General features: G+C 31.0%; 3 protein-coding genes and 2 long non-coding RNA genes across 12 annotated transcripts; 3 read left to right on the forward strand and 2 right to left on the reverse strand.

Annotated features, from left to right (window-relative positions):
* The first annotated feature begins 34 nt into the window (after positions 1-34).
* On the forward strand, positions 35-11679 carry LOC126923489 (uncharacterized). Of its 5 annotated transcripts, XM_050736981.1 has the most exons (14): positions 36-485; positions 636-672; positions 798-1037; positions 1154-1377; positions 1469-1901; positions 1959-2256; positions 2330-2612; positions 2674-3030; positions 3120-3260; positions 3306-3433; positions 3518-3650; positions 3762-4064; positions 10823-10979; positions 11090-11679. In XM_050736981.1, the coding sequence occupies exons 2-12, from the start codon at positions 639-641 to the stop codon at positions 4035-4037; spliced, it is 2547 nt and encodes an 848-aa protein (XP_050592938.1). In that variant the 5' UTR covers positions 36-485; positions 636-638; the 3' UTR covers positions 4038-4064; positions 10823-10979; positions 11090-11679. The 5 variants fall into 5 exon arrangements, with proteins under 5 accessions (XP_050592948.1, XP_050592938.1, XP_050592955.1 ...); XM_050736998.1 differs by having other exon boundaries at positions 36-672; positions 1472-1901; XM_050737006.1 differs by having other exon boundaries at positions 38-672; positions 3318-3433.
* On the reverse strand, positions 4367-19218 carry LOC126923474 (protein FAM13B). The gene is made up of 13 exons (XM_050736960.1): positions 19057-19218; positions 17419-18024; positions 17171-17296; positions 16567-16770; positions 16113-16494; positions 15758-16001; positions 9812-9982; positions 9563-9704; positions 9254-9484; positions 8965-9162; positions 8237-8893; positions 7884-8131; positions 4367-7807 (listed from the first exon to the last, which is right to left on the reverse strand). The coding sequence occupies exons 4-13, from the start codon at positions 16726-16728 to the stop codon at positions 7594-7596; spliced, it is 2649 nt and encodes an 882-aa protein (XP_050592917.1). The 5' UTR covers positions 16729-16770; positions 17171-17296; positions 17419-18024; positions 19057-19218; the 3' UTR covers positions 4367-7593.
* Positions 11697-18054, forward strand: LOC126923646 (uncharacterized). 2 transcript variants are annotated; one of them, XR_007713258.1, is made up of 3 exons: positions 11697-13941; positions 14978-15153; positions 15705-18054. It is a non-coding gene; the product is annotated as an uncharacterized LOC126923646 (long non-coding RNA). The 2 variants fall into 2 exon arrangements; XR_007713257.1 differs by having other exon boundaries at positions 14978-18054.
* A 143-nt stretch (positions 19219-19361) lies between the features above and the next one.
* LOC126923642 (uncharacterized) lies at positions 19362-20894 on the forward strand. 2 transcript variants are annotated; one of them, XR_007713255.1, is made up of 4 exons: positions 19366-19733; positions 19808-19882; positions 20007-20335; positions 20691-20894. It is a non-coding gene; the product is annotated as an uncharacterized LOC126923642 (long non-coding RNA). The 2 variants fall into 2 exon arrangements; XR_007713254.1 differs by having other exon boundaries at positions 19362-19733; positions 19808-20335.
* LOC126923432 (protein argonaute-2) lies at positions 20883-26934 on the reverse strand. Of its 2 annotated transcripts, XM_050736883.1 has the most exons (16): positions 26733-26934; positions 26059-26199; positions 25454-25722; positions 25035-25361; positions 24735-24935; positions 24462-24588; positions 23991-24364; positions 23781-23900; positions 23413-23686; positions 23165-23323; positions 22931-23096; positions 22282-22372; positions 22039-22202; positions 21670-21943; positions 21400-21584; positions 20883-21326 (listed from the first exon to the last, which is right to left on the reverse strand). In XM_050736883.1, the coding sequence occupies exons 1-16, from the start codon at positions 26740-26742 to the stop codon at positions 21236-21238; spliced, it is 2973 nt and encodes a 990-aa protein (XP_050592840.1). In that variant the 5' UTR covers positions 26743-26934; the 3' UTR covers positions 20883-21235. The 2 variants fall into 2 exon arrangements, with proteins under 2 accessions (XP_050592840.1, XP_050592850.1); XM_050736893.1 differs by lacking the exon at positions 26059-26199 and having other exon boundaries at positions 26733-26929.
* Between the last annotated feature and the right edge of the window lie 454 nt (positions 26935-27388).

Consider the following 27388-nt stretch of genomic DNA (forward strand, 5'->3'; position numbering starts at 1 on the left):
ATTCTAGATTTTTCGTTTTTATTTTAAACTTATCTTTGAATTTAATTATTTCTGACTATTCTTAGATTATTGTAGCACTTACATAATCTTATAATTAAAAAGTATGATTTTTATTTATATTTATTGCAAATATTTTTGCGTTCTACTTGTCTAGAAATTTGATTGTCGTTTAATATTAAGAAAACTATAGATAACTTTTAAAACAATTTAATACTTTTACAATTTGGTACATTTAATAAAAATCAAATGATTTAGTTAATAATAACATTAGAATAATAAATGTAATTTTTAAAATGTTTGAAAAGTTAGATGAAAGTCAATATTAGAACGAGTAATACATATTTAAATATTTTACGAGCTTTTGTAGAAAGCTGAGTAAAAACTAATTTTCTCTTAAACGATTTTCTTTTAATGAAAGAAGAACGTATTGGAAACAAAAGATACACAAGTAAAAATGTAATCGATAAACAATAAAAACGTAACCTGTGAGTTCTTATTCTTTGAATTTTTTATAGATTTCTTTTAGTTTTATATTATTACAAATTTCTTTTATCCATCAAAAAATTGTTCTTATTAATCTTACTAATTATGGTTGTTTGATAATTAAACTATATATACTAATTAACTAAAAACAGAATATGGATGTTAATTACAAGAAAAAATATTACACTGGTAATTATATATTTTGCATACGTGATTTAAATATATCAAAATAACTTGTATTAATCTATATATTATATTTACACTACAGTAATAGAAATAATTTAATTTAATTATGTTGAATTTTATTCATTTAGATGTGAAAAATGTAAAACAATGGTTCTATTCTACAAAAGAAAGATGTGATTCTTTAAAATCTCATATGAAATATATGAAAATGTTATATCATGATATGCCAAAAATACAAGAAACTAAAAAGACTTTGTGTGATCCAAATTGGCAAAATTGTAAAATAAGGACTTCTAATAATGATGAAACTATAGTTTCCAGACAAGCGAATTGTAATAATTCCTTGGAAAAGTATTCTGATACGCTATGTATGTTTGTAAATGAAAATGATGCAATAAAATGCAATAAAACTTTTTTTCACTGTATATTCTTTTATTATTGTGAACTATAACAAACAAATTCGAATGCATTCTCTATGTTACAGATGATAAGACCCACAAGGATAAACCTTTGATAACTTCAAATTTAGCCAATATTTTATCAGAAAATAATCTGCAGAAGAAAGAAGAAGAAAAAGAAAAACAAAAGAACTTAAATAAACAGAAAGGAACAGAAACTGAATTATCTTCGATTACACTTCAAACTTATGCTATTCCACAGAACACAAAATCAAGATCGTTACTACCAACTCAGAAAGATAACATGGCAGTACGTTTATTGTGTTTAAGTTATGAATATATTTTATATGTATTCTAAATGAAGTTGTTCTTCATAACTATATTCATAAAAATCTTATTAGCAGTGTGAAGAACACAATTACAATTGGCAATTCCCATATCAAAAGCATCTAACAGAATATTCTACAGAATTGATAGGAAATAATGAAACTTTAACCAAATCTTTTGAACAATTAACTCTGGATAATCAAAATAGCTATTTACTTCAAGAATCATTTTCTGCAAAAGATGATATTAAACTAAATATTTCTGGTAATGTTAAAGATGGATCCGTGGATAAAAGTAAAGTCTCTACAAAAAACGAAAAAAAAGAAAAAGCTATTTCTTCAGCATTATCAAGCAAGAAAGGCTCCTTATGTAAGCTAGATGACATTGTTCCATTGAAGATTAAAAGGCGAAGAAAAAAAATACACTGTTCTAATTCACGGAGTACTGTAACTACAAGAGATACAATTTTTTTAGGAAAAAAGGATATAAAAAAAAGAAAACAAAAAAGTATCATATAAAGATATTCATTTGAAAACTTCATATTGATTTTTATGTATATTTTAGATAGTGTAAGTAATCGACATACATTCAAGTCTCAACAAACATCTAATGACGTAGTGGAAATTTATCATAATACAGCAGCAAAGAGTGGTAGCACATCTGCTATTCCTAGTAAACATTCAAAACTTGAACATCACATGAACTATATTAACATATTAACATCTTCTGCTATGAATAAACAACAAAACATATCCATAAAACCAAAATATGAAGATAATAATTATCAAAATGTTAGTGATGTTAATGTAGATTGTCCCAAAAATTATTCTCAAAAGCAACATCAAACTAGTCAGAAAACAGTGTAAGGACTCATGGTAGTGGTTATAGCAATGATATTATATAATATCAAATATGATATTAACTTCTATTTTCAGAGGAAGGATTACAATTAATAATGATTTAAGTAATAATTTGAAAATTTCAACCAGTCCTGCATGTACCATGGAAAAGTACAATTCGCATCAGTGTCAACATGCAATTATACAAGCATCATATTGTGACCCAATAGTTACACATAATTATGAAATGCCAACTTTAGCTTCTAAATTAAAGAGGGCCAATCGTTCATATTTTGGTAGATTTAACTTTCAAAATATACCCTTTGTAGTGGGTACTTCTATAACCCCAAGTCATAATTTAGGTTTAAATATACAGCAAGTATGTTATTAAATATAAAAGTAAGCTATGCTTATTGTTACAATCTTTCTTTATTCAAAAGGTTTTGAGCATTATGAAAACAAGGCAAATTGCTGCAACAGGAGTGACACCTCTTCTTATTCGTAAAATTAGCAGAGGTATGAAGCCTGCATCTGTTCTCATAGAACAGATAAACAATCAACAGAGTAAACTGTCTCATATAAATTCCCAAATGAATAATATACATATACAGAAAGAAAATTTGTTTATGAGTAAAGGTGATCATTTATTAGAAAATGAAAATATGTTTTTAAAATATGATAGGAAAGGAGTAAGTAATTTAAACGTAAATTTAAAATCAAATATTGAGCAATATCAGAATTTACAAAAAGGAATTAATGGCAGTGTAAATAAATATGGGAATTTTCATAAGAAAAAGGTTTGCTTAGTAAACAATATTAAATGTAATATCATTGGAAATGTTCATCTTTCATTTCAGAACATAAAAATATTTCTTATTATTTACAGGATACTAGATCAGAGAATCAATTGAATACACTGAATACAATACTACATGTAACAGACAATAAAATGTTGAAATTGTTTGCTTCCCAACAAAATGTAAACATGAAGATGGAAAACCCAGAAATGCAATCCAAAATATATCAGGTAAAGTTATCTAGATGAATAGTTTGTTTAAAAATATTAATCTAGAACACATTACAGGGCAATATTTGTGATAAACACATTTCCAATACCTCAACAATTAATCATTCTCAAGATTCTAAAGGAATAAGAGAAGTTCTCATTAACCTTCATGATCAGTTCGAGGAAATGAACACGTAAGTTAAATCAACTAATGATAAAGTAAAACTCAGTAATCTATATTAATCTAATATTTCTTAACATATGTACACACACTGTAGAAAATATGAAAGATTACAAGCAAAAGCAAAAAAATACAGTGATAAAGATTTAGAAGAAGAAATACTACATTTAGAAAAAGAATTAAGCATTAAAGAAGATGAGATAAATGCTGTTGTTAATTTATATAAAGAGGTAAGATTATTTTGTAGATTTTTTATTTATACTTAGACTGAATCGTGATATTTTACAGCTTATACACAATACCAATATTTATAAAAAATGTTTTGATGTTTTTAATCCTAGGTGATGTCATTAAAACATCAAATGAAATTATTACAAAAAAAGAACAGTTATGTTTGTATATCAACTGAAATTCCATTGGGATCAGATAAATTGTATGGAGCTATGCCATTTACGTCAACTAAATCTAATGGATCAAATGGATCAAATTTTCAGCAAAGACTTTTTCACAAAAGGGGAAATAGTGCTGTTATAAGGGAACCTATTTCTCTTCGTCTAGCTGGTCTCTTACGGCAAATTCAAACATTTCAGAAGCAATTGAAACTAACATCATGGTAACAATACATCGTGGATGATATTTATCACGTAAGCTGAAATTATTAACAAATTTGTTATATGATATTAATTGAAACTATCTTTTATATAGTATTATCATAAAAAGTGGTCTGAAATTTGATAAAACATGATAAACACATATAAAGTATAATGCAAATAAAATTTGTACTATTTTTTCTTAAGTAAGCAATTGATTGGTCCCAATAAGAAATTTGTTTCTTGTCACTATAATGCTTAGAAGATTATTAATCGAAATATTAAAATATAAAATATGCACTATAAAAGAAATATCAAGGATTTTGTTAAGGTTATTCAGTATAACAAAAACAATATTTTTTAGCAGATCATATTTTTCTTTTATTCAATTCTACATGCTACTTGTTATAACGACTAATAGATTTGTTTAGATTCGTATATTGATATACACCCTTGCTTTTCATCTATACATACCGTTTATACGTATATACACAATTTCATGTTTTCAAATGCTGCAGAATAATTAAAATTGTTGTTTATTTATTTTTTATTTTTACTTTGAATATTTAAATACATCGTCAAGAGCGAATTATTTTTACGAAATAAAAAAGCAATTTATATTTTTCGTAAACGAAATTTCAATCTAATAGTGGCAAAAATATTTATCTTGTAAGCGATTATACAAAATCACACATCAACAGATATGTCTCTTGTACTTTATGTACGAGATCTTTTTCAGAAAACGTTAATAGAAAATGTTATTTTACTCCTGAAGCAGTATCTTTTTTTTTACTTTTATCATAAAAATTAATACACATCCAAAATTGATTTAATATCTTATGATATCTATGATGTTTAATATAAAATTAGTCTTTTTAAAAGACTAATAAAATATAATGAGTCTATTTCTGCAAATATATTCGTAAATACAATAATAAATTTGAAAATCGTGTGAAAGGAAATTAATCGTTAAAATATAGTTTTGTTGAATTATTAAAAAATACAAAAAATTGTAAGTTTTATTAAATTAAATTAAATTATTCGGATTTTTCATTTTTGATCTTTCTACTTCAGTCGCTCTTTCTCTTTCTTTTCTTTTTTTTTCGTATAAAAGAACGTAACGTTACTTAAATTACTACTTTTATTTTACGATCTTTTAAACAGATCATCAATCTCGATTACCTTCTACGAAGGAGATGACCGAAAACATTTCCTCACGTCAAGAAATCGTTTCCACAAAAAAAAAAATGAAGTCCTTCTCACACACACTCTCCCATATTAACATAAATAATATATCTCTCATATTATATCACAGACTAAAAAATGCTTTGGTCTAAAAAATCTTTTTCTGTTCCATTAATTCCGCATATTTTAATTCAGCGGGTAAATTTTATAACAAATGTCGACTGGATCAATACAATATTAAAATATTCAAAGAAATCAGATTTTTCATACGAGTGTGCGAAATGGATTAGCGCTAAAGAATTGGGGCCGCCATAATTTGATTTGTAACAAAAAAAGCATAGATTAAACCAAAATATGTTGCAAGGAACCAATTGAAACTACGCATATAATATTCGAGCAATTTTTTATAATCAATTTAAAAATTTGAACATCGGTTGATTTTAGTCAAGATTTAAAATCATATACATATGTGTATAAATATATATTAATTTATAGAATATTTCCTACATTGTTTTATTTTTTAGTTCTTAATACATAAGTACTAGTTAAGCTCTGTAGTTCTTGTTTGCTGAAAAATCATAATATTAAAAACGCGAACCCCTTCGGCGCACTTCCATGTTGCTAAAATTCGCAAAGCATTTCTTTCGTTTGATAAGATTAAAACTGAAACTTTAGCACCTTCATTTAAGACGCTTTATCAAGTTGAATTTTAAGGCTACTGTTTATATACGTCATACCAGCATTATATTTCAGAATAATTGCCTTAAAATTTTACTTGCACAAATATAAAACGGAAAAATTAACGAGGTTTTAATGAATATGTTTAATACAGCTATAAGACTGTAACAGTTTATAGTACTCTACAATTATAACATGTGATATTTCTTACAAGGTACTTAAATTACAAATAACCCCACAGATCCGTTCTTTACTCTCAACATTCAATTTGATGATAATCTTCGACTAATGAAATAAATATCAATTTTAGTTTAAATAATGTATAATCTAGAATCTAGATATCTGTTCTTTCTATTTTCATTCAATTGATGTATTAGCTTTTAAAGAAGATGATATCCTATGTCATGTAATATAAAAAAAGATATAAATTTGTTAAAAATAGTAATTTGAAAATGGCAATAATATTATTAATCGATGGAGTACAAAGACGTATGTAAATATATAATGCCTACTAAAAAAAAAAATCGACATACAATGTATTCGTTAGATTCGTTTCAATTATGAAATTATTTTCATAATTTGTCACTGTTCGTCTTTAATACTTCTTTTGTAGTTTACTTTTGCATGTTAGCATCCATTGATTTATAGCAAGATACGTACATATAATAATTTTTCAAGCAATAATTCATTTCTTTATGCCTTTGTCTTTTTACATACTCAACATTTAATCAAATATAAAGAAATGCACAAACATGTAAAAATATGATGCAATATACGTGTATACGCAAATAATATAAAATAGTAAGAAGTCAATTTTTTAAAATGTCTATTAAATGTAACAAAATTTTAAATAACACTGGTAGAAATATGTAAAATGGAGCAGGTCAGTGGCATGTTTTTCTTTAATATTTTTTTATGTGATGTACTTATTCGTATAAATTGGCAGTTTACAATAACCATGCAATAAGCATTTCCTTACTTTATTGAATCTGACGTTGAGTATTTGAAGGAAATTGAATGCAAATCGACAGATTGTTTATAACGCCATAGCCACTGTTACTTTCTAACTATTAGTGTTTAGAGTTCAGAATACTAACCTGGTACTAATTTTATTATTTATTATCGTATGATATCATTTTATAATATGCACTTCTATGAGTCATTAAAATAACAAGAGTCTTATCAAAACAATCTAGTTAATTACAATAATTGAAATTGTCGTTGAAAATATTTCGTACAAATATCATATTACACGCAATAAACATTTTTATCAGAATTAAAGGTAAATTAATTTATCAATGTACTGATTTTAGTAACTGAGATTTCAGTATATGAGTAGTTGAGAATTGAGTTTTCTGTACATGTTCTTATATCAGTTTGATATTTTGATTTAAAATAAATCGTTGGCCAATTATAATCAATACATACGAAGTAAAAGTATTACAGCCAGAGACAGCCTCTCCATTCTTCTCTTAAAATATTTTGATTTTTGGATAAATTCAAATTATCAGACATATATACTAGTGTCTCGTTTTAATATCCTTCATTTTGGATAGATGTTTTTTGTTGCCTTCTGTTGCACAATAGCATTTTTTATGAATGTTGTATGAAATTTCGGTTTTATAATAACCACTGCATATATTTCGGATGTTTTATAATGTTTGAAGTTTTCTTTGTTGTTAGACGTATGTAAATTTCAAGATATTCATTAAATACTGCGTCAAGCATTTTTAGCTACTAGAGCATCGATCAGTCGAAGCTTTGCTTTAGCCTGTTTATATGATTCGTAAACGGTTGTGACTTGCGGGCCACGATCTTCTCTTTGCATTCTACGGCCGGCACGAGCTTCGAATTGTGCTTCTAATTCTTTTAAAGCACGTCTCAGACGCTTTTTCTCTTCTCTGGTTAATTTCTGTTGTACCAATAATTCCTCTCTAAAATCAAATTAAGTAGTTGTTAATACCTTTATAGGAAATAGATATTAGTGAATTATATATACTAAAAACTTACTGTGGAAGTGCGTGAAGACTTTCGTTGTTACTACGACTTCCTTCGCTACTGCTGTGCTGACTATCACTATCAGTTGGTAATTGATCTACCGAATCTATACAATCCAAAATACCTCTATGTGACATATCAGGTTCACTAGCTCTCCTCTCTGTATCAGATGGATTGTTAGGTAAATTAGATGATGTAAAATCCATTGCTTCGTGTTCCAAAATAGTAGCCAACTCTGAAATGCTATCTTTATTTTTGCTCTGTAAGAAAAACAGAAAGAAAGTTTAAAGATAATTTATATGTACACACATACAATTATATATACAATTAAGATTATTATTAGATTTATAAAATATGTCGCTTACCACGCCTGCTCTAATAAGTAATCTTTTTAAAGTTCTGTATTTATCATATAAAGATCGCACGACAGCTCTATCTTCTTTAGAAACTGGCCTCCCAAAAGTATTCTCAATATGAAGCAAAGCTTTTTGAACAGCAGTTTTTTCATCTATTAATTGTTCATAAGTTAGTTCTTCCATATTCTCGGGTCTATTATATTTCAATCTCTTTTCACTTAATTTTTTTTCTACTTCTTTTATCATCTCTTCCATCGAAACTGTTCTAGATTTTTCTTGGCTGTTATTGTTGTTTGTCGGACTACCGTTAGTTGTTGTTCTTGTTTTGTTATTTGCATTAGCTAATAACGCGCTCACCGGATCTTCCTTTAATAACTTATGCTCCTTTCGCAATTTACTTAATTCTGTACATAATCGTTTGATGTCCTTGTTGCTCATCTTATCAGAATGACTTGGACGATAACCAAAATTTTCTTCAAATTCGTCTTCGTATTTCTTTATCTTTTTTTTCAAGCCATTTATATACTTGGTTAAATTTTTTAAACCAAGTTCTGCGATATTCGGAGCATTAGGTTGCATTTCGTTTTCAGAATAAAAACGTCTAGGTAGTAATAAAGAATTTCTTGGAGAAAGCATAGCTTCTACTCGTGCATCGGCAGCTTCGTCCTACAAATATTAGATTGGTATGTAATATTGTCATTGAATATAATTGAGCTTAATATCCTAGTTTTGTTTACATTTTCTTGTCGTTGAAAAGTCCAGTTAGTTAGGCTGGGGTTATTTAGATCTTCATGACTAACTGTTGGAGGACGAGCCGGTGATGGCGATCGGCTCGGTCCACTGCTCAACATTTCCAAAAAACTTTGTGCTGGAGATCCATTGCAGCTATTAGGATTCGATGATACATAAATATTATCGGTTTCCTCTTCGTTTTCCTAACGAAAGAAATTTGGTTTCAATTTAATACAAATTCTATAGATTCCCTTTTTTTACATGTCACATGTAAAGAACAAATAGAAATTTTACCTTACTAGAATTCTCTGCGTCTGTAACTTTATGCACCCTCCTTCGTCGAGCCTGCCTTCGTCCTCTCGGAGTAATACTTCGACTGAAACGTTCGCTGCTTCTCAATTTCTCGGCATCGCATTCAAATTTTTCTGTTTCTAAAGCTGTCTCACACGGTGACGAAGTTGGTGGAGTTTTCTTGGATACAGGTGAAACATTCGTTCTTTCATGTAAGGGAAGACTTCCGCATCTCTGTAAATAAAGTACCTTACACGTGTAAAGCTCAATTTAAAAGTAATAAACATTACTTGCATATTGGAGAAAACTCACCACACCATGACCCATGTCTTGTCCGAGCTGAGATAAAATATGCAAATGTTTTTCACTATTAAAATCTTCGTGACTGCTCACACGTCTAATCGTGTCCGTGGTTTCAGCGGGACTTTCAAGAACACGCTCCTCGCTACTACTTCTAAAAGTATTCGATTCGTGAGAGAGAATAGGAGAAGTTAAACTAGTCTTATATATGATCTTTATAACTTCGTTAAAGCATTTTCTTTCTCCATTTGTTTATCGTACCTTATCAGTTTTCGTTCTTGACAACAGGATTCGTGACGTTCTTTACGCTTACGCGGTTTCAGCGCGCAAAGCAACGACGCTCCTTCGAAATCTTTTGGTTCGTCCTTTGTATCCTTGCAAATCTTACAATCACTTGCAGAGATCACGCCGTTCACCACGTTATCTCGGATGCTGAAAACAAACCCATCAATAGAGTTAGATGCTCCTATTAAAGTGCTATTCCTTCTATTCTACTGAGGTATGATTGGTAAAGGAATCCAAAAAATACTCTATATAAATCAGAATTCTATAAATACAATAAGTAAAAGTACTAAGTCAAGATTTTATGTTATAATACTATGAAAGATATTTTAGTAGTATTAATAGTAGTAGTAGTAGTAGTAGTAGTAGTAGTAGTAGTAGTTATGGTAATAATACTAGCAGTAGTAGTAATAATAGTAGAATAATAATAATAATAGATGAGGAAATTACAAGTGAGTCACCGGTTCTTGCGCTAATGTATTTCTTTTTCACGAGAACGGTACTACTAAGCCAAAACTTATATTAGAAACAAAGATAGACCTAATGCAGTGAAGAGTAAAATGTGCTTTATGAAATCAAAGTCCTCAATCTTGTTATACACATTGTAACATTCCTATTTTTACACACGCTACTTTATCCTTCGTTATACGCGAGGGATTGGAAAATTCCATTGCCACGCCAGTGAGGACCGCCTCGATCAGAATGTGCAAAAAAATTAACCATGTTGAACGAAATAATCGAAACGTAAGATAATTAAAAGTAAGAGTGTATCGAAAGAAAGAGTAAGAGAGAAGTTCGTAATGCTTTTACATAACGTTTGAAAAATTAATATGTAGATACTAAATAAGTGGTATTAAAAACTATAGTAAGAATAGATATACAAAAGTTTTAAAAATCAAATGAAACGTAATTTTTTTTAATTTTAATTCTAAAATATTAAGATGTAAATAAAAAAAATATCATGCTACGAAATTTTATATTTTTGTTTAGATTCAACTTGTCTGGCAGCACCCAATGCATCGTTGGGAAATTGAAAAGTTACATACTTGAGTGAGTCGAGTCGTTCTTTCAACAAGAGAAAAAAGGTACGGTGGACTGTGATCGATCAGCGTTAGAGAGAAATGCCTTTGAGAACGCCAACCACGAGGTAGGTCACGTCAGTACACGTTTTATTGTGCTTTTCTAGTGAGATTTTTCTCGCTGTCCCATGGAAACACACTCAAATTCGACAATGTAACGACGTTATTTTCGCCACAGGTACAGAAAAGCACATTCAAGGTACATCGATGTTTATAATCGTCCCAAATGATATTTTACATTGTATACACATATCCTAGTGGCGAACGAATGAAGATAAACAAGATAAAAAGTGAAAACAGGCTAACAATTAAATTAAAAAGAGAAAATATTTTTACTAGAATTCTAATGTAACTAACTGCTTCGTCTTAAGCTACGTATTTTAAATCAGGGTGAACTGTTTTATCGATTAATCGTAAGTAACAAATTGTCGGCATATCCGTTAAAAGGAATCGATTAAAAAACTTCCAGTAATGCAAGGATTATTTAGCAAGGAAGTACGTAAGAAATACACCTTCGTGTCCTCGGAAATAATTAATATCCTTCGTAGTACATGTTTACCATGAAAGCAAAGAAAAGTTGCATTTTTATGGATGCTTTTTTAGCAGATTTTAATAAAAACGCAAGATCTCGTATCGCGCTGACATTACATAACAACGCATCGTATATTCCTATTTTTAGACTTCTTTCTTAAATCGAATTACCTCTTACGTTAATATCATGCATGATTAAATTGTATAATTTGTCACATTAAATGGATCAACTTCTTAGCCTTGTTGTATTTTTTCAATACTTGGAATTGACCAGTTGCGACCCGTCTATCTGTATTTTTAGAAAAGAATTTCCGTCGAAAAGAAGTATGAACATGAAAATATAAGAAGAGGAATTGTCGATAAATACGGAAAACGGGAAAGGAATCGACCCTTTATTTGCATTTGTTATGTTGATGATGCGTGCAACAAACTTACTGTACGCGTATCCCTTTTGCAGTAGAAGTTATTCATGTAATCACGAACACCAACTTTCTTTTCCAATGGCGGACCACCGGCGCGAACACAAGTCTCTCGGCGATTCGATGGAACATTTATAGTCGTCTGCTTGTAGAACTAGACGAGAGAGCGTTCTCAGTCGACTCGTACGCAAGAAATGCGAACACTTTTCGGTCGAAAGTTCCAAAGAACTACTGTCGTTCACAACAAACAGACAACACTTAATTCCCGCATAATTAGTCAAGATATATGTCTGCTGATTCGTATGAAAGTATACGTTTAGAAGTCGTGAGTCTAAACACAGAACCTAGAATTTTCGAGGAAGAAATTAGTCGGATTCACGGTCGACTTCACGTAACAAACGCGTGCGTTGCGCGTTACCTCCGATTCGATGGTACGCGTTGACCGAATGGAAGTTTCGAACAAGTCAGAAATTAGACTGTGGCTGTTGCCGATCGACTCTTCTCTATATTCTGTTCCTTCGACTGACACCGATCTTGTAGTTCGTCTTTGCGCGTGACGAGCGTGACGCACGCGACTTCCCGAGCGTTACTACTTACTGTCTATCAACCGTGAGTGTATATACAGCGAGTATACATGTAATACACGTGACAGCCTCGAGAATCGATCGAATGGAAACTCTTTCTCTATCCATATTCCCGTTGACTCATGTTTGTCGGCACCGGTTACGCGTTCGTAAAATTGACCATAATTAGCATAGAGATTTCACCCAAACTCCATAGCTCTGTTACAATGCTTCACATGCTAAACTACGCAGAAACCACTACGGTGGCTGCTTTCCTATACTACACCGGAAGAAACAAACCCTTCGAAACCGGTTTGGAACTTGTTGTCACTAGCAATATCGTGATTAACTTATGAGTATAGTTTCGATACGAATCCCACTCTTTTAAGACAATATAAAATACTTTTATCTAATAAATGAGACTTTGTAATTTACATGGCAGCGATAATAGCTCGATACCCAGTGGTTCCAACGATGCCCCTAACGATGACTTGGTCGACCCCTACGATGATTTATAATTTATGACAGATAATTCATGAATTAGTTCCAATTCTTTCTTCCATACATGTAATGATATAACCGCCTCTATCGAAATAAAATAAGATTAAAATCATTTTCTTCGTTAGTATGAAATTGTATTAAATGACGATCTATAACAAACGTAACATGGATATCTGCGACCGCATGTTTGACACCTTGACGTCAACGAAACATTATTTTTGGTCGACGATGTATGTACATTTAGTACGGAACTACATCGTAAAATCACTAGTAATAGAATACCAATGATTTTTAGGTAAACTCGTTCGATAACGTTTGTCAGTCAATATTCTCCTTTGAAAACTTGTCGTTTACTTATTTACAAAAATAGCCGAAAGATCGAAGGTAAAGCCAAACTGCATGTGTATGAACGATTCCATTTGTATGCTAAATACATATATACTTTGCCAACTTTCGTGTAGAGGGATCTCAATTCCTGAACTATTTTCGTTGGTAGGCGTGTTTCTTGCTGAAACCGGCTTGTGCCAAACGGCTCTTCCTTCAACTACGGATATATAACACGTAACTACGTAACGATTCTATGTATGTATTTGTGCATGGTTATGGTTGTGTTTAAGATGGACGAAACTTATTAAGGAGGATTACGTCATTGTTGGATCAGTGCCTCGAACGACTAGACTGCATTATATACATATGTTGCAAACGCATCGATTATAAAACACAATAACTCGTGATTCATGATTACTTTAGAGCTTATAAACGCGTATGATTGATTTAGACATCTCTGAATCAGTCAATAATAATTTTTACTTGAGATAGACAAAACTATAGGTGTCCGTAGTATCTTAAACGAAAAGTATATTTTCGATTCTTCTACGTAAAAATTCAATTCTTTGTAAAGTAGCAAACAATAAAAGTGAACACTATTTTCTTCTTTTTCTCTAATTTTCGTTTATCGATGAAATTTGTCTTCCTTCAGGACGAGTGGGAGCAGCCGACGAATCTTGGATTTCAAGGTTGGTAAGAATTAATATAGGATTTATTGTAATCCTGTTTTCCAAGAGAAAACTCGATAATTTCTCTGCCTATAGTTTTTAGCAATTATCAAAGATAACAGTTAAGAATTTTTTATCGTAACCTGTCCTTTGATTTGATAACTTATGCAAAATCATGCTCTACAACTTTACGAAAAATCAGCAAAAAAGTTATTTGCCGCAGTTTCATACGAGTCGATGACTATTAACGAGTTTAAGCGTTTATTTCGATAAGCATAAAAAAAACAGGTTTTTCTTCGTATTTTTTGTCGTACTAAACAGTACATTGTTAGTTGAATAACATGAACCGCGTGACTGGATGATCTCTTCAGGCTAAATTGAGGAACTACGCACTTTAGTGGTAAAGTTAAAATAATTTTAGCTAAAATATCTGGGTAAAGTTTCCACGCTATGAAATGACATAGAATACACTAAATTCAATATTAAGGATGTTTCGTACATATAAAATAAGGCAAAATTTATGTATATATTTGCAATTAATGTTTGAATTTGATGAGAAAGAGACAAAAGGTTAAAGAAATTTTTAAGTTTTCGAGTCTGAAATAAAAATATTTCTCTTGACTTGCATGTAAATGTAACAAACTCGTCGTTATATGTATGTAAAGAAACATATAAAAAAAACCTTGTTACTGTTTTCTTTTTTTTCCTTTTTGCGTAAAGGATAAAAGTACTTACATTAATAAATTACTCGTTATTAAATATAATACTATATATATATATATATATATATATATATATCTCGAATTTTAATCGTACTTTATCTTTTTGTCATACGATATATTTCAACGATATCATTGACCAAACCATAAGAAAACAGAGACGATACGTTGCATTATACGTATCTATCATACGAAGATATTAATACGAGGAGGCATTATTGAAATAATGCAGTCATATAGATCGAAAACACCCGATATTTTATTACGTATTTAACGCGAGAAAAGAAAAATGCTAGCCGAAAAAATTTTTGCGACGTTTCCTCTTTTTAAGGTTACAGCTGAAAACGCTAAAATCGATCTAAAACGCATGCCTGTGATATTGATATGCAAGAGCACGTGGCGTATACCTTGAACGTTAATCGAAAAATAAGTATAAGACAAAAGGAAGTATCGACTGCTTTTTCAAGAACATTCGTCGGTATTGAATTATTCCAACAAGATCAAGGATCGATACGTATGTTTTAATATGAAACGAGCATAATTTGCGATAATGATGATATCGAATATATGTAATAAAAATAAGTTTACAAAATACAAGGAACTTAATGTTATTTTGAGAACTTAAAGTGACTTAATGTAAATATCATACCTATTTGTACGTAGAACCGTAGGAAATTGAACTATACACGTGAGCGAACACGAGCCAATAGTTTTAAGACGTGCTAACATGTAATTGTAAGCCGACCGATTGGATTTCTTTATGAGATAACACTGATAATAACGCGATTTATAATTGCTTCGGAATTACATTCTCTTATAGTTAAAATTACGCGTATTTTAAACTTATCTTGTCTTTATCTTTTTTTTTTTTTTTATTGGTCAGAATTAATTAAAAATATAATTGTTGAATCACGACAATGCGGTTTATGCATATTTATGGTCAATAATCACATGGCCTGTATAGCCGAAATCTGTCATTGGGCCACAAAGTTGGTTATCGCGATATTTATTTAACAGGTTTAACAGGTTTTCATTTGACCAATTTAACGTGTGTACATCTTACAGCAAATGCATGCACTTAAAAAAAGTAAGAAAAAAGGTATATATATGCAACTTACCAATCTGGAAAAAGCAGAGATGCTTCGGCTAAGATATCACGAAGAAGGGTGGTAGCAGGTGGAACATGAGGTAGAATTACAGGGGCGAACACTCCGCAAACGCCGGCACTACGTCCATGTTTAGCTTCGTACTTGCTTAGATAAAGAGCCAAGTAACCAAGCAAACGATAGTGGGATGTTGGCAGAGTTGACAGTAGCTCTTTCGTTAAATTAACCCAACAGTCATGATCGTTGGCATAATTCTCTGTGAACAAATGGTTTATAATTTTTTCTTTTCAAACGAGCATGTTACATAAAAAGAAGTGGAAAAGAAAAAAGGCAGCGTGCTAAGGTAATTAAAGTAACAGATGCTTACGGGCATGAATGGACAATAGCCTAGCTACAAGGGTTGATGGTACAACAGGTTGTGGTAATTCTTTTAGATACTGGCGAAGAAGCGTTGCCGCAGTCGGGGGACAGGCTGCTGTTTCTAAGTCAGCATCTCCTCTTCTCTCAAACGCGGCCCTCAATCTTTCTGCCAGTCTTGGGCTTCCACCGGACAGACGGAACACCGCGGCGCTTTGGAATCCATGAGCTTCGATATAATTACACAATCGGTGTACCACAAAAGGCACACCGGTGTCGAGGTATGGCTCGATCGAATCTAGTCGAATACCAAAGACCCTCGTAGATCCTGCGTTACGTCTTAATAACGATACTGTCAGAACGCGTTTCACTTTCGCTAAACGGGATTCGTCCTTGGAAATAATTGAATTTCAGCATAAATTATCGACACTTGAAAAACGTGAAACGTACTTAAAGGAAATTACCTTGTCGTGAACTTGTCGAGATCGCGTAGGACTCGACGAAGATCCATGATGATGGTGGTGGTGTTGCTGATGACAGTAATGATGATGATGATGATGATGATGATGATGATGGTGGTGGTGGTTGCTGTGGAGATGGTGATGATCTTGCTGAGGACGTCTCATCCCACTTTGTCTACAACGCGAGCCGCCGCCACCGCCGCCGCACTGATTAAATTGACAATTTTTTTTTTTTGTCTCTATTAAGCTAGTTTACCAATATCAAACGAGTAAAGTATACTTTTATGGTGTTGAACTAGCATCTGTGTAATTTTTAACTCTTTAACGTCTACTGCAAAGTTGCGTTTCACGATAAATCTAACGGAAGACAATATGCCTCTATCGATGAGAATTCGATACCGATCGAACAATGGACTTTGCGATATTCAATCTCTCAAGAGTAAGTTGATCGATAAACTTTTTATGCTATGCGCTTCTTTAATGTACGTCAGAACGACAACGATTGCTCTATCTGAGATCGTGTATCGGATAGTATCAATGACGAATCGTCTGTCGTTGAACGTTTACCAAAATTTATTATAGAAATTGTTAAAAACTGCAAACTCACAATACACTCCCTCGCGACCCTCCACAGGTTGAAGTAAATGGAGTTCAGCCTGGATACTACTTCGAGTTACACTTTTTGGTTATTTGCTCTCCTTCGCAGTCGATTTCCCGAGTGGATATGTTATACCTGGTAAGAAAGTACCTTCGAAATTATCTTGCATATTATTCTTTTGAGTGCGAAATGATAGCTAGCGGAAGAGTAAAGTATTTTATTCAATGAAGCTTTCTTCAATAAACTTTGCGTATCACCTTGTTTATTTCGTTATGAAATCTTTTTGTTCGATGTATTTTATGTTTATTCTCCGTGACAGCTTGATTTTTCGATGTTGATGGCGTGAACGTTGACGGTGGCGTTGACGTTGATAGTGATGTTGATGCCGATGTTGATAATGACGTTGACGTTTACAGCAAGTCACGAATTTTCAGTTCCGCACGGAAGAGATTCGTTAAACAGAGGGTAAGGAACAATGTGTGGGGTAAGCGAATAATGAAAATTAGAAGGACGGGTAAATATGAAAACTTTCGAAGGAGAAGGGACCGGCGAAGAAAAGTCCTTCGTCGACACGCGCACGAAATCTTCGAGCAACTTTAAATCGATGTTGGCAACCAATATGATGTTAAAAAGAGATCGTTTAATTTGACTAGTTTTGGGTTCATGTCCCTATCACGGCACATCGCATCGAGCCCTTTCTCTAAGGCGAAGGGCACTGCCTATGGCTGCTTCAAGAAATGAGTCGACACCAGTCGTAGCGTAAGCATCGAGGGTCAGAACCAAGGATGAGTTTTAGGTCACCACTTCGCCCCTTAACCTGGCATGGTCCACGTGTCTCCTTAAACTTTTATTGTAGTTGCCTTCTGAAATCAAAATAAAGAATCTTTCAATCATCTCGTTCATTTTCTTACGTTATACCAGTTTTTCATTGATGCACAATCAAGCGGAAATCGTCAATTCCATTCATTGCCGTTGAAGATGAATCATTACACGTAAATAGATAGCAGTGATCATGAGGTTCGTAAAAAATATTTTTAACCGAAAGTTTTGTAGAGTCTAGTTGATTACAATAATTCTCCTTGTTATTAGATAAGTATAAACACGAACGTTTCTTACTCCAGAACTTTCCACGACGATATATTACGTGAATAGATATTCGGACAAAAAATGTCAATATTTATGAGCTTGGAACATTCTGCGACGCCCACTTACAAGGAAAACAATCTTTGCTCAAAAAATAGAAAATTACAATACGTTCGATTCTAAATATGAACAACTCAATATTCATTAAAACATATAGAGGAGGATAGAAAATGGTGCAATAACTTGGTACGAAGGAGATGGGGGGGGGGGGAGAGAAGGAAAAAATTTTAATTAGCGGAATATATAAATAACTCTGATGTTCGAAAGATTCACTGTGAAATGATACAACTCGTAAAAGGAGAACGTTTAATGTGACACGTCATCGAAACATTGTTTACTTTCGCATTAGAACCTGCAGTGAAACAATAGCAACTGGCTAATACATCTTGAAATCTTGTCGTACATCTTAGTCAAGAATTCAGATTACGATAACACGCGTTTATTTAGACAAATATTGGTTTTTATGCCATTCGTTAACTTGCTTTTTCACATTTTTAACACACGCAGAACGTCACATGATCGACCGTCGTGCAATGAAAAGCATTTCTATAACACTAAGGAAATAAATAAAAGAATTGAAGACACGTATACAACAAGTAATATTCTATCGCAGCGGTTTTCGTTAGTAAATAGTAATATGGAGCTTTCTGAAGAATTTTTATATGTAATCACAAACTATGAAAAAATTACTGGAAAAAGCTGTCTAACTACATCAACGATTTTCAGACGAAGAGAGACAGAAATAAACATACCTCATGAAAACTATGGTAATCATAGCGATTACAGCGAATCGTGCACGAGCGCCCCACGAAGCGATACTGAGATTTTACGACCGTGTGGCTCCCCTTTTCTGTCTTTTTCCTCGTTCACCCTTTCGTCTCTACATACAACGATAACCCCTTTACGTCTCTTCTGTTGGCGAACGGAACTCGAGCAACGTTTTCAGCGTATCACATACCCCCTTGGCAGCAGATATTGCGAGCACGAGGGCGCATGCACTACCTCACCTCCAAGAATCAATAGACGTTCTGGTCACGTGAAGCATCCGCGAGAACAGAGACCTACCTTAGACGGAGGCAAAATTATATACAGAAAAGGGAAGAGAATAATGGAAGAAGCACCAGAAAGAGAAAGGGAGAGAAAAGAGAGAAAATATAAAGGATAGAGGATAAAGGGTGAACGAAAGAAAAGGTAACAAAACGAATAAAGCGAGATAAAGAGAAACAAAGTGAGAAACTATGAAAGAATAAGATATGAACAAGAACTAAGATTGATTAAAGTGGAACAAAAGCAGAGGAGTTCGCAAATAATTAACTCATTTGAAAATTTCAATTAATAAATCCTTATAGAAATGGAAGCTTGTTAAATTTATTTTATAAGATAAGAATGAAATTTCATAAAATTTTTACACCGGTTCTAACTGATTTGTGTAAGTTATAAATTTTTGTCTCATGTGTGATAACTTTGAAAACTGTAACTGTAATAACCGATCTCTAATTTTAGATCTCTCCCTACACTACGATTGCAATTTACCCTACGTGTTTTCAGAGCTTTATTCGGTCAACAAGTCCTATAAATGTAATATCTTTTATTATTTATATTTATACCTCTGTTAATAAGTAGTAATTGGATTTCTTACATGATACTATGAAAAGTACTGTTATATAATATATATATTGTTATGTACATATTTATTTAATAGGATTTATATGTTCTGAAAGAACTAATTCTAATACTTAAACTTTGTCCTAAGTATTTTGTTTATCTTATACATCTAAACAACGTACGTGCATAATATTTTTAAATTCACAAAATTAATGATAATGATACATTGATGATAATGACAATGATGATGATAAGGTGATACATTTCAATCGATTTCTACTATATCAACAGGAATAGAAATATGTACGATGACCTTTTGTAGCTATGTGCGTTTGTTTACTATTAGACTATAGAGTAACTATTTTCGATGCACCCTACTAATTGTTCTTCCATTTCAAACAATCGTGATTAATATCATAGAAAAAGGTAAGTATATACATTTCTTTTTTCGAATATACTTTATTTAACATTTAGTATATTTGATTATTTATTTGTTTCTATTTTATAATTACTAGTAAATAGATGTATAGTAATTTATACATGTGTTACTTTCAACTTGTATATTTTAATCCTTCTGGAGAAAAATGTATTATTATCTTTATTTTTTACCAAAGGTAAAAGATAGATATAAAAGCTATCCGAAAGAGAAAACATACACATTCATATATAAAATACAAATGCATTATGTACATAGTACAATATTACATATGCTAAAGTGAAATATTTAAATAAATTAAAATTAACATACCTTTCTAGAGACTACATATTCTATGTTCTACAGGGACAATAATCGTTATCTTCGAAATTTGTAAAATGCAATACGAATGTTGAATCGCAATGTACCCAAACTTCATTACCAAGACTTAACGTATTATCAGAATGCAGAAATTGTAGAAAACCGATCGATAAAATTTATGTTTGTACTATTAAACAATATAAATAGATTCACACAGATATATAAATAAATACAATATTTCCTTTTTAAGCTTTATTATGATTTATGACATGACTACCAAGCCCATATCGGCATGAAAGCATCATGCGCCATATTAGTTGTCCTTTACATTCAAGTATAATTAATTATATGATGAATATATAATATTTTTGTATTATGAGAATAATTATTTAATAATATGTTGATAAATTTTATATATGTAATTTGTGTATTGTAATTAACACAGCAACCGTGAAAGAAATAATTAACTGACATTTCGTGTAGAACAGACGTTGCATGCGAAGATAAGTTCTTACATTAAAAATGTATTAACTAAAATAATGTTTAATCACTTTTTTTTATGTTATTTTATCGCATGTTTTATATACATCTTATACAAAAAACATAGGTGAATTTTTATTTATTTGTAAAGTCATTTTATTTCTTTGCTCCTCTCCGAGCTTATCAATATTTAAGGAAACACTGCAAACACATATAAATAATTTTATAATAAATATGTAAGAGACATTAAAACATATGCATATAACGAACTTACTTGTGTATTAATGCTCTTGCTCGAAAAGCAGCTAAATGAGCATAGTATGTAGGAGCAGGATAACTAACAGATCGTGTACACCGTGCAAACATATGACAAAGATAATACGTAAGTAGCTCAATTTCATCTTCCTGCATATTACTTTCATTACATATGCATCTGTATTTCGTGGGTCTGGCAGTACCCTATAAGTTTTTTTTTTTTTTTTTATTAATTATTAATGTAACTACTTTTAACGGCATAAAATATAATGTAAGATATAGGACTTACTTGTATGCTAGCATGAGATACAAGATAAAAATCTGCATAAGTTGGATGTGTAATTTCTGTATCAACGACAGTGCCTGCTTGTACATTGAAATTTTTATCATCGGAATCTCTTCTGTTAGTCGGAAAAAGACGTATGTGATGTCTTTTTTGAACTACAAAAAATGTGATCGCAATGTTACGCTCTTCATTTTTGTTTAAACGATTTATAGCTCTTTTTATTGCTTCCAATTCAAAATGCATCACTTGTAAAAGTTGTCCATCGCTTACACCATCCCTATATACGTGTAAATAAGTATTTGTTAAGAATATTCTATATAATTGAATTTACCCATTAACCCTACATATCGCTTAATATTTTAATTCATTTACCGATAGATTATTATTCTTTTGGGCTTATATCCTGTTTTCGCATAAAAGTATTTCAACTGAATCATCATAATTTCTTCCATGTCGTGTACCATTTCTTCTCTCGGCGACTGAAGTCTTATTTCAACGTTATATTGGAAAGCATTTGGATCATGACTTGCTGCAACCTAAGTTAAGGTATTATTAGATATATATATACATTTTTTGCATGATTCGATGATTTGATGATAAAGAGAAGATTCTTACAGCTGCAATCGAAGGTATATTCGTCGCATCAGGCGATGGATGAGTCACATCGGCACCAACGATCATGCATGGTTCTCTTAAACAAGGCGGACTAAAGAAAATAATACTTTATGTACATAAAACGCAAATATATACTAGTGTACAATATACATATAGTAGCTGACGAAACATTTATCACAAAAAGTTCTTATGAATATATAATGTTCATTGTACGGAACTTTTTAAAATTTCACTAACTCTATAATGAGATATTATTGTAATCATAATAGCACTGAAACCAATACGAAAATGTACAAGACATTTATTGCAAACATGAAAACTTAGTATGCAGCATAAATATCAGACAATTAGCGCTAAAGATGATCTCATTATATATGTATTGTGATCTATTAATATAATGAATAATTTAATGTTCAAATACTTTGGTCATCTTTGTAAAGTGTATGCTTTAAATACATATTTTGTAACTCCTATATACATTTTCAGATCCGTATCAAATTTTAATAATATAATCACTGTAGTCGTATCTCGTTATAGTGCTAATGAAATTTCAAAATGTTTTGTATAATATACATATAAAGTTTCTAGGAGTATCCAAATACTTTCGTGAGATACTGCATATTATAAAAGACATAAGAGATAATATTACCGATAAGAACGGGCAAAGGTGTGATTAACACCATTAAGCTTTGAATTAATTTTTAACAAAATATTTCCAACCGTTGAATCATTTAATTTTCTCATAGTTTGCTGTCTTATACATTGAGTTACAATACCTCCGAGTATTTTAAGTTCGGAAATTTGTTTTACAACACCTACAGTCAATAAAACATTTTATTAAAAATTTTCCTTTCATATATGTATAAAACAATACCATACTTACTGTAAGCATTGTCCACATTCGGAAGTATTACTAGTACTAATTTTATATTTTGTTTCTTTTTTTGCTCAAAATATCTAATAATGTTCGTAATATCATTTTCTAATCTTAACTTTGCGAATGGAGTTAGTGCCTTACTAATTGTCATGTTCAAAAATGAACCTAAAAAGTAATATAGCAGCAAAATTTTATGTTACTATAAAAGAATATTTTAAATATTATGGTGAAAAATTTACTTTTAACGTACTAACCATCGCGTCGCAGTTTATCGTGTAAATTATGTAAATCAGTATCACGTACGTATCCGTCTAAACTTAATATAGTCCATGAATTTTCTGGTAAATCACATGGTTTTAAAAATTTGTCTGCTCTCCAGGTTCCCTTAAATACGTCAACTTGTCTGTCATTGTATTGTAACTTGGGAGCTTCAAGAACTCTTGCTGGCACTTTCTCAAATTCTCCACGTACAGAGAAATGAAATTCATTCAGTAAACTTGGTTGATGGTTCAAATCCATCTTAGCAAACTGTGAACATATTTATATTTTAGTTTATTTTGTTAATGATAACAAATTGATTTGACAGTTTTCAATTATAAGAATTATTTAAGAAGCCTCTTACGCCATTCAAAATTTTCTCTTTACGTATCTGGGTATTAGTTGCTGTTTCGCGAATCATTTTAGAAGTCTGGACATCATCCAGTTTTTTCCGTATAGGTTGTCCAGCTATAATTGTACATAACTGTAAAATATGAATACAGGTATCGTTAATTATTATTTAGGTGTAATGGCTTTAATCATATAGACATATTTCTTTTTTATTTATATTTACCTCGGCAGGTACGTGAATTTTGCTATTTTTAGATCCTACCCAAAGACAAGGCAATTCAGGGTATTTTATTCTATATTTTTTCATTTGCAAAAAATATTGTTCAACCGTAGAAGTACTTCCATCTTTTAAAGTAAATCTGTTTTCTCTTGCACAATCGACTAATCCATTTACGACATAAATTCTTTTACTGGAAGGTTGATCTTGCAATTCATATTGAACTTTTAATCCCTTTAAAAATCTCGTTATTTTTTCTCTATTATATTTTATGTCCCTTGGAGTTAGTTGCTCCAACTCTACACCAGTTCTAGGATTCTGACATAATTCTTTCATCAAATCAATAACTGACTGCTCTTTAGGAAATCCCTTATGTGCAACTATTCATAAAACATATTAAAATTTATATACATAATTTATATACATAAATATACATAATTAGCAATAGGTGATAATATTATTATGTTAATATATTACCATCTACATTCAAATATGCTCTAGATCCAACTATAGCAGATTGGAATACACCAAACCATAAATTTAAACCATTCGTCAATGATATAACTCTACCTGGTTCCGGTGCTTGAAAAAGTGATCTACCAACCTATCAACATGTTAAGTAATGTATTAATAATATTAAATTTATTGTAACATACTATATATTATATATCATTACCATATGCAATTAATATAATAATATATAAATCAAATATTTGCATAAATAAAATTTGAATTACTTAAAAAAATTACCGATACATATCGCGATGCAGGTCCATGGCGCAAAATGATATCCAATGCCTGAATACATTGCTGTTTTGTGTCAGACTCAAATGCATCATACTTTAAATTTTTGATCCATGACAAATCAAGAAACGCAACTTTTTTTAAATATATCTTGAAAGTTCTTTCTTTTAGTAATTCATTATCAAAAAGAGTTATTGTTTCCTCCTTCTGTAATATATACATACATATATATATAACAAAAATATATAAGATACTAAGAAAGTATGTATATGTATAATCATAAAAGCATATTATCTATTTACTTACACTTTGATCACCAAAGGGAAGATCATTTGCACTATATGCATTTTTTCTGCCATCAAATGCAGGATATCTCTTTGGGCACTGTATTTTTCTAAATTCTTCGAAAACAGATCTTAAAAAACATTTTGGTTTTTCTGGTGTAATGACTACATCATAATGAATAACATTTGTTTCAAAATTTTTAGGAAAGATGAGTCTAAACATGTTTGTTTCTACTGTAATTTTTCTGCCCACAGTTCCTACACTAGTTTTTTGTGGCATCTGAGTCCAATATATTTCTTGCAAATATTTTGGAAGCGTCGATTTATTTTTTTGAACTAAAGCAGTTACCTAAATAGAAATATACAAAAGTAAAATACAAATTACCATTTAATATTTCTACATACAATTTCATTTTGACTTCAGTAAAGTACAAACAATACCTGCTGTGACTGTCCTGAACCAGATGCCTGTGGTTGGAAATCATATGATTGTCTCTCTGGCGAGAGAAGTGCCTGCTCTTGTCCAGCATGTGCCGATTGTTGTTGTCTCCCACTGAACCCTTGCCGTGATATACCACTTGGCCCTTGCTGTGGTATACCACTTGGTCCTTGCTGTGGTATACCACTTGGTCCTTGCTGTGGTATACCACTTGGCCCTTGTTGTATGTCATATGATTCAACTTTGGATTTTGACTTTTTACTCTTCCTTTCTGTGCGATATACATATATATACATTTATCTTTTGCCTTACAAAGGAACAGCCCCAAGTGTAAATCGCCAATTTGGATAGATGTCATAAATCTTTCATATCACATATTACTAGCTTTCATTTATAAGATCAATATGGTTGAGGTACTAATTTTGATTACTCAAAGAACTAATGCAATACAGCATATTATGCTCATGTAGAAGATCACAAACTGTTAGAATTTTTACAATTTTTAAGATTAAATTATTTTCTAAACTTAATAATTTCTGAGACGTTCAAAATTAGCGATTTTGCTTGGAAACATATTCTTATTATCGTAATATGTAATATGTAATACTATTTCGTAAATCATTTGTTTGTTGTTGTGAGTAATTTGTCCATTGTTGTGAAGAATGTGTTATGTATTGTGAATCATGTATCTGTTGCTTTGTGCTGGATATATCAATGTCATCTGTTAGGATATGTTTGTTCTTTTTTCCTGTGTAATATATGTAAATATATTTGCTTTCTGTCTTAATATATTATTACTGTAATATATAGGGTGCACGTAAAAGTTACATAAAAGCGGGCACGAGATAATTCCTCATGATAAAATAAGAACACGTAAAACAGCAAATATATTTATTCAAAGTTCAGCATATCAAAAAATTAAATTTGAGATCGAGCAATGTGTAACATACATCGTTCGTATACAACTGCGCGACTTGAATAGTCTGCAACCATATAATATGACCACATTTTTTACCAAATACTTTAAAAAATCATTATTTACATTTTTCACATAAGGATTTATACGATGTTCCTTGACCAGATTTTTATTTGTAATGCTACATCAACGTTAAAGTTATAAAATGAATTTTCAAATTCGATATTCTCAAAAACTAAGTTTCAAATGACCAAATCTTATTCTATTTCGTTTTTTATCTTTTTATGAGAGATTACTTTATGTCCGCTTGAACAAGCGTAACTTTCGGACGCATCCAATAATGTTATAATATTCGCGCAACTTACTGTGGGTCATTTTCTCTACTCTTCCAGAAGACACTTTGCCGATCTTTGTATATATATCTTCAATGAATACTGCAAAAGTGAATTTTGTTTCAGATTTTGCGTCAGATTATGAATTCATGTACTCCCTTATATATAACAAGCACGTTTTTCGTCTTTGTTACTTTCTGATTAAAATTGGGGAAGACCTACGACATAGTCTTTTATCGATTATAAGGGTTACCAACTTGTTACCTATAAATGTTATAATTAAATACAAAAACAGGCAAAAGGAATAAAGTACAAAAAAAGATCTTTTCAATGGTATATAATTTACGTTAAACAGAGGACCTCAAAAAATTGTTTAAAATTGTTTAACAATTTTCTATGTTAATGCATGTAATGTATTAGTGAGAATGTACAATACGTTAAATGTTAGAGATTTTCATTAAATGTTGTATTAATCGGCATAAAATGGTAAAATTCCCTAGGAAATCTGATTTATAAATCGTGAAACAATATAAATATCGTTCAAAATCTATACATTGATATCTTCTTTCACCTATATGATATTTTAAAGTAGATCAGTTTAAAGAATCAGAATACAACTTTTTTATTTTCTTAGTTAGTATTTAATTTTTCATTATTGAAATGGTATATTATATTAATCATTGTTTAAC

This window comes from Bombus affinis, chromosome 2 (assembly GCF_024516045.1).
Source record: "Bombus affinis isolate iyBomAffi1 chromosome 2, iyBomAffi1.2, whole genome shotgun sequence".
NCBI lineage: Eukaryota > Metazoa > Arthropoda > Insecta > Hymenoptera > Apidae > Bombus > Bombus affinis.